General features: G+C 39.2%; 1 protein-coding gene across 1 annotated transcript in view; it reads right to left on the reverse strand.

Moving 5' to 3' along the window:
• The window catches only part of LOC141933127 (myosin-1B), a 50,937-nt gene extending 50,467 nt beyond the window's left edge, over positions 1–470 (reverse strand). The window contains exons 1-2 of the mRNA XM_074847516.1: positions 267–470; positions 35–178 (exon numbers count right to left, since the gene is read on the reverse strand). Coding sequence (XP_074703617.1) covers positions 35–178; positions 267–470 — 348 coding nt within the window. The remainder of the gene's footprint in view (positions 1–34; positions 179–266) is intronic.
• Positions 471–7,730: the final 7,260 nt, after the last annotated feature.

Genomic DNA, 7,730 nt, shown 5'->3' on the forward strand with positions numbered 1-7,730 from the left:
TGCTGCCCGGAGGAAGACTGCTGCTGGTACTTACGTAGATCATCCAGGCTGCGTAACGCTCTTTGAGGTTGTACAGCACAGCGGGTTCGTGGAGGTGAGTCATCATGGCCATGTCCTCGATTTTATCGTACTTAGGAGGGTTCATGGAGAAGATCTGATCATCCTTCACGGTCAGGGTCTGTCAGAGATAAAACAGGTACATATATGCCAGCTACGATCTCAGAGTGAGAATTTAATACCGTTTGTAAATCTTGTATTTTACCCACCTCTCCACTTTCAGTCTTGACAGTGACTTTCCCTGATTCTTTGCTCTGGATTGTGCTTTTCACATAAGATTCCTTCGCATGTACCACAAAGACGGCTGTCTTGGCATCAAAAGGCTTGTTCTGGGCCTCAATTCTCTCCTTTTCTGACTTTCGGAGGTAAGGAGCCGCTTCCCCAAAGATGGCCATCTCAGAGTCTGACGACATGGCTGCAGTTTACTGTGTGCAGCACGACACAGGACTGAAGTGGAGAGACATACTACAGTGCTGAGTGATGGAAGAAATGTCTTTGTACCACACACCTGACTCTCTGTAGCGTTCTGCTCTGCCTATTCACACGGTTTCCTTCTCTGTCTTATTTGCTTTTCACCTTAGACATCCTTTAATTTATTTAGCTCCTGAAGAGGATAGGTGTCTTTAATTTAGCTTATTTTAACTTTCTCTCCCTTATTCCAGTTTACATGTTCAGTCTTTAGAGCTAGTAGTGTTTCAGTAGGCTATACAGAAAAATTGGATTGATTGGCACAACACAAAAATTTTCTATATGAAGCAGCAGAGATACCAAGGGAAGTCATTTTACTAAAATTATGAAAGCCCAGTTATATCTTTTCTCTCTTGCACATTTTAGACCATGTAATTTGTATCAACTGTAGAGATGGAGCAACATAAGAAAAAAAGTGAGGAGTAAGCAGAAGCACAGGTGTGAATTGTGTATGTAAAGCTGTTTCCTCGTTAGAAATCATAGTTTTATTTTCTCCAGTTTTTCTGCCTTTTTTAGTATCAAAAGAGGAAAACTCAATAAAAAATGCTCAGAGGGATTTGACAAAATCTTAACTATACATTTGTTGTTCATTCATATTCTTTTTCCTGGATTTCTGTTTACTGACAATCTCCTGTTAACAGTTCTGTGTGGTAAGAGGTTAACTACTTCTCAGCAGGTACCAAACAAATATGGCCAACCCAGTTATGAATGGAAATTTCTGTTTTAGACAACACAGCTCATGTAGAATTACACTGCATTAATATGCACAGATGTAAAGGGATATGGTAAGTGCCCATACAGCTGCAAAAAAACCCCAACATCTTGGAGAGTCTATTCCTGTGGAGTAGGTAAATCAGTCTTACCTCTTGTGATACCAGCTGGCTCTCAGACTGGAAGATGGTCAATACTGAAAAACAGAAATTAGATCTTCCTTCTTACTTTTACACATAATCTCAAGAATAAGTCACAGGGCAAAAATATGCAGGTGACTTGAAAGCAGAAAGAGAATCTCTACTGACACAGACAGTCCTTTGAGGAAAGCAGTTCTACAGGCAGCAGGAATGCAGTGGGATTCTGCCAGCACCCAGCCCTCCATACTCTTACCTTGAAGCTTTCCGTGGAGACAGAACAAACTCGTCCTACCAGCACTTTTATAGGTTCTGGTCTGCACATACAACTTGCCTCCTCCTCTTTCTTAGGTCAAAAAATTTTTGGCAAAGCATTGTTTGGCAAACTCGACTGAGTGCATGATTTCCATTCGTGCTTGTGGATATATTTAGAAATATTTGAAGTCTCACTAGCTATGTGAATAAATCTCCTATAAATATTTTGACTAGGAATCTGAAAGGAGGAAGTGCTGTCCAGCAAATAGAGCAGGACGCTGGGGCTTGGAATTGTTGGCTTCTCTTCTCCGGACTCTGAATTGCTGTTTGACATACAAGATTTGTGTTTCTCAGGACTCAGCAGTAGTGAGAAGGATTAGTATTATGAAGAGCTTTGGGGAGATTCTATTCTGAAATATTCTGGAAATAAAGAATAAGACCAATCTAATATAATTACATCTTTTACCTTCTTCTGAAGTATTACAATTTGGCTATTTGAAATTGGATTTTAAAGGTATTGTTTTGTCGTTCTCCATATCTGGCTGTGGTGGTTTGCTCAGATGTGTGTCTAGCAGAAGTTTCAGTAAGGTCAAATTAGCAGTGATTACTGGCATTTGCATCCTTTGTCTTTTAGGTTTATTGGCAGTTTTAACATGCCAATTTGCTGCTATTGTAGAGACCTTGGACAGTGGCTATAGTCACCAAATGCAAGAATGGGGTTTAGATCACAAACACATCTCCTCCAGCTTTCCCAAGCACAAACACAATCTCCACAGAAATTCAGAGAACTCCAGGGAGGCTCCAGGTCTTGACATGTTTAACCTGTGGATGCAGACACAATTTGGTTTTTTTCCCCCATAACAATCCAGTGCAAATCCTAGGTATTCCAGGTAGATTTATTCTACCAGAAGCTTTGTTCAACAGAAAGTATTAACAAAAGTAACCTAAACCTCACATTAAGAATACAAATCTAGATCAAGAAGGAAGCTTTTTCTTAATCTTAAAATGCCTTGTCATTTCTAAAACAAACAAACAAACAAAAACAAAACAAAGAAACAAACAAAGAAAAAAGCACAACCAAAAAAGGATCATTAGTTTAAGCAAAATACACAAAGGTTTAGGTTGCTGTTTACACAGAGGAAGAAGAGCGCTTGACTTGCTCTGATACATCAATGACAGTGCATTGTGTCTTAAAACAGGCATGTTGTTTAGCTATGTACAAATAAGTTTAGTAGTGCAGATAGCTTTTAAACAAAGCATGATAGTTCTCAGTGAAGGTGAGTGTTAGGTAAACCTGGGAAGAGATGCATTAAGTAATTGCAAAAAAAAAGACACTCACATGATTTTTAGCAATTCATAGAGAATTTTAAGGATATGGCCACTTTAGAGAGTGTGGTGTGGCCAGAAAGTTTATATTGCATCTTGTGGGAAGGGTGTATGTGGAAAAGACACAAGTAGAACACTCTAGCTGCTCTAGATAATAAAAGTTTGAGATTCATGAGGTGTCTGGGAATACCTTCTGGGTCCTGCAGAGCTGTCATTTCCTTTGCAAAGAATTAAGTATGATCTGCTATTTGAAGTTCTTCCATGGAGCTAGGTTGAGGCGCTGTGATTCTGTACCATATTCTGAAGGCTCATGCTCTTCCTCAAATGCCTGGGAGGTGAAGTACTGTAGGAACGGTCAGAGAGATGACCAGTCTTCTCAATTCACTGCTTTAAAGAACTTTTTTATGTTTCCAGTGCTGTATGTATAACTGAAACACCTGAGATCAAGTGTTCTTTTATGAGGCTTCCAAAGTCTTTCTGAAGAAAAAATATAGAGATTTTTGTAATTTCTGTTTCAAAAATAATATTGAGTACTTGTAGAAATGTCATTGAAGAAAATGGAAAGGTCTTATTCATCCTCTAGCATGCAAAACAGGATAAAGGGAGAGAAAGAAAGAATAGATTTTCCCCTCTTCTTCTAATGCATTATATAACTATTTAACAAAGAACAGACTTGACTGATCTTTATATGACACATGAAATTAAGTTAGGTCTGTAGATTTTTGATAGACTTGTCTCTGACTGTTGACATAGTGACTTCCAAGTTGGGCAGAAACTGAAAGCTTAGCAGCTGAAATCCATATAGCTGTAAGAAACTTCTCATCCTTTACATTCTGATTAAGTCTCTCTGTGACCCTGGCAATATCCACTTTTAGAGTCATGACTGTGTTTATATGTCTAGTAGTAGGTGCAAAATGATTCTTTATATTTCAGCTTCCTTCTTGGGTCCTCTGCTCATGCTAATTAAAGAGGATGACTTGGATTCCAGTACACTCGTTCAAAGATCACACTTGCAGTATATCATCCTCTCTGTCAGTTGGACATCTTGTATTTTGTTTCACCTCCTAGGGTAATGGGAATCATTTGGGAAGGCAACAGATTCAAGAGGGAATGACAGATGACTTGTTTTTCTGTTCCCTGTGTCTTTAACTTCCCTTGCTAGAAAACTGTTAGTAAAGAACCACCTACAATGCATGGCTTTCATCTGCCTAGGTCAGGAAATAGCACCTCACACATATTCCTCCCATAGTGAGTACACCATCAGGTCCCAAAGCCATCCTGGGGCCCTGAGTTCTTGTGGATTAACTTGTCTCTCCATCTGGCTTGGAAAAGTGAAAATAGGGAGACTAACCAGTCTGGAAAGAGGTTCTATCCATTACCTGTCTAGAAAGAGGACTTGCCAAGGCAGAAACATTTCTCCACACTTTGCTGTATAAGAGGTGAGGTGCTCCTCTTACCCCTATCCTGATCCTCAGCCTGCTGAGGAGATAAAGAGCAATAAGTGAGCTGTTCCTCCTTTGCAAAGGGTGATTTAGCCTACAGCTCCCCCTTCCATCTGCTGAGTAAGACTGATTCTGCCCAGGATGTTAACACCAGGTCAGAACACAATGAAGGAGGACAGTCACAGGTCACAGAAAACATCTTCAGACCCAGCCAGGAAAGACTGCTGTGGTCTTCAATATCAAATTTCCTGTTCCCAAGGAGACTGTTAGAGAAGCAAGGCTATGGTCAGATAAAGGCTTTCCTTTTGTCACTACCCTACACTCAACGCTTTCTGGGTCTAAAATAGTTGGTGGAATGAAAAGGCACAACTATCAAAAGTTGGTTTAGGAATTTTTCAAGCTGAAGTATCTTTCTTATTTTCACGGTGCATTGATGTTTTTTCCCATAGGCAACAACGTAAGGGTGCAATAGAGAATGAACAAATCCTATGGTAGTAGTAGACAACATCATAATGCAAGTATCTGTAGGATCTAAGTCAAAGCTGGCCAGATCCATAGTATACCCCCAAATTTGAATTTCTATTGCTTGCAGTAATCTCTGTAATCTTCAATGTCTAGAAAAGAAGAAAACAACAAATTATTATTAAAAAAAGTGATAGTTTAATGTTCTATGAATTTTATGAATAAGTTTTCATGTTTGTGACATTCTCATGCTCCCGTTAAACTCAAGATTTTTTACAGAATTTGTTAAACTGGGATGGTATAGTGTCAACTTGCTCTTCAGCCACTTCCTGTTATTTTCAAGTTTTGGAAAAGACAGCATAAAAATTTTTCACTTGGGGATGGGAAAAAGATTCATAAATGCAAAGGAGTGATGGTTCTGCTTCTCCTGTGATTGACTGTAGAGGTGGACTTCATGCTACTGGTCAAGTCATTGATTTCAAACTTCAACTCACCTTTCTCCTTTGTCAGTTTCTGCTTAACACTTTGCAGGTTTTTGCTCCCCAAATTCATCTGTCTGCAGTAAAAAGAGAATAATAACTTCATAGAACCACAGAAATGTTGGTGATAAAGGAACTCTCGAGGTCCCTAGTCATGTTTTCCAGTCATGAAAACATCCCAACTCTCTCAAAAATCTGTTGCCATGGTGCACTATACTCTTACTGAAAAACAATGAACATAGAGGCTGCACCTTCCAAACCGCTACTTGTATTTTATCATCTGACACTACCAAGAAAAGTTTGTCTTCATCACTTTTTTAACGGTATGTCAGGTAGTTCTAGGCTGCTATACCACTCTCCAGCCTCTTTGCCAGACTAAACTCCTTGTAGGTTTAGTGTGGCAACTGACCAACATGGCAGCCTACCACTGCACTCTAGTTTCTACACATCTTTCTTGAATAGAGGGAAAATAATAACTTCCTTCAATCCGATGATGACACTCTTCCTAATGTAGCCTAATATATGGTTTGTTTCCTTCACAATAAGAGTGCACTGTGGACTCTTATTCACATTTGCCATATGAAGATTTGCCAAGGATACTCTCATATCATCATTGTCCAAGGTGCTGATGAAAATGTTGAACAATATGGGCCACAGTGTTTGTTATTGACAGCTGACTGAATATCAAGCCATTCATCACTATCTCTTGAACTCAGGGGTCCAGCCAATTTTTAACAAGCCTAATAGACCACCTAGCCAATGCATTCTTCTGAATAAGGTTGCTGTAGGATACAATGTCAAAATCCTTACTAAAGTTCACTTCTTTCTTCTCTCATCCCCCTATTTATTTAATCATAGGTGCAATCTCTTCCAGCACAATTATTTTTCCTTCCTTCTTTTCTTCACTTCATCAGGTGTTCCATAACTTTTGAGGGCTTCTTAAGTTTTTAAAAATTACAGAGAGGAAAAAGAGAAATGAAGTCAAAAATACTTAGAAAAAAATAAAAGAAAAACAGCTTCTCCATTCATTTTCCCTATATTGGAATGATCACAGGAAAAAGAAAATAAGAGGAGGAATGTAGGGAGTGGCGTTCGGAAGATCTCGCGATGTACGGAAGGAATAGCTGTAGCCCTCCCTTGTTACGAGGTAAGGTGATGGATAGGCTTGTAATGTTAAGGGCACACCTACGAAGGAGGTACTTGGTGAACGTATATAGGTAAGATACACAGTTTAATAAACGGACATTTTGTATCCATCATATTGGTGTTTGTACTGATGTCCCCGTGAAGGTCTTAACCTCCTGCGGCATTAGTCTGCGATCTGAGCGCCACTGATATGTGGATTGGCAGGTTTAATGAGGCAGGCTAATTGCGGTGTCGCAGTATTAGTCTCTGCGACCTGAGCGCCACTGACACGTGGAGAGGCAGGTTCAAAGAGGCAGAGCTAACAGCAACAGAGGAAAGAAGGAAAAGGGGAAAATATAACCAACAATTGAAAATTAATTCCATTTCAAAATGAAAGTAATTTATAAATTATTAATAAAACTACATTTAATCTAGTCAGCACTTTGTTTTTCATGCTTTTTAGGTCACCTTGGATCTAGAAAAGTGAAATTCACACAGATTGGAACAACTACATGGTTCATCACATTTTCTGGTTAATTTTCATTTTATCATGCTCTGTTTTTTAAAAATCTGATTTAAGTGATTTTCATCTTGCAGAAATAAAATGATTAAACAGACAAGTTATAACTGAAATAATCACAAGGTTTGTAACTTAAATTTTCTTGGACTTGTAACTACAGGTTATAATGTTGCATGAAATAAGTAGGAGTCTGGACTTTGTTCCAGGTATTGCCTATCTCAGCAACCTGTTCCAGCACTTGAATGCCCTCATTGTTAAATTCTTTTTTCTGATGTTTAACTGTGATTTCCAGTGTTTCAGTTTGTGCCTATTGCACAAGTCATTGTGATATGGTGCAATATGGTGTTGATCTCAGACTCCCCTCCTCAACAGGACAAGGGGACACAATAGGATGCAAAAGCTCACGGGTAAAGATTAAGACAGGGAGGCTACTTACCAGTTACTGTCATGGATAAATCAGACTCAACTTGAGGAAAATCTATTTAATTTTTGCCAATTAAAATAAACTTGGCTAGTGTGGAAGAAGGACAAAATTAAAACAACAACTTCTCCCCAACACCCCAGACTCAACTTCACTTCTTCATTCCTGACTCCTCTGCCCCCACCTCTGAGCAGTGCAGGTAGAAGAAGAATGGGGTGTAGCAGTCAGTCCATAACAGCTCCTCTCTGCTGACCCTTCCTCTTCATACTTTTCTCTTACCCCAGCATGGGCTTCCCGCAGGATGCACTTCCTTCAGGAAATTTTCAC

Source organism: Strix aluco, chromosome 21 (assembly GCF_031877795.1).
Source record: "Strix aluco isolate bStrAlu1 chromosome 21, bStrAlu1.hap1, whole genome shotgun sequence".
NCBI lineage: Eukaryota > Metazoa > Chordata > Aves > Strigiformes > Strigidae > Strix > Strix aluco.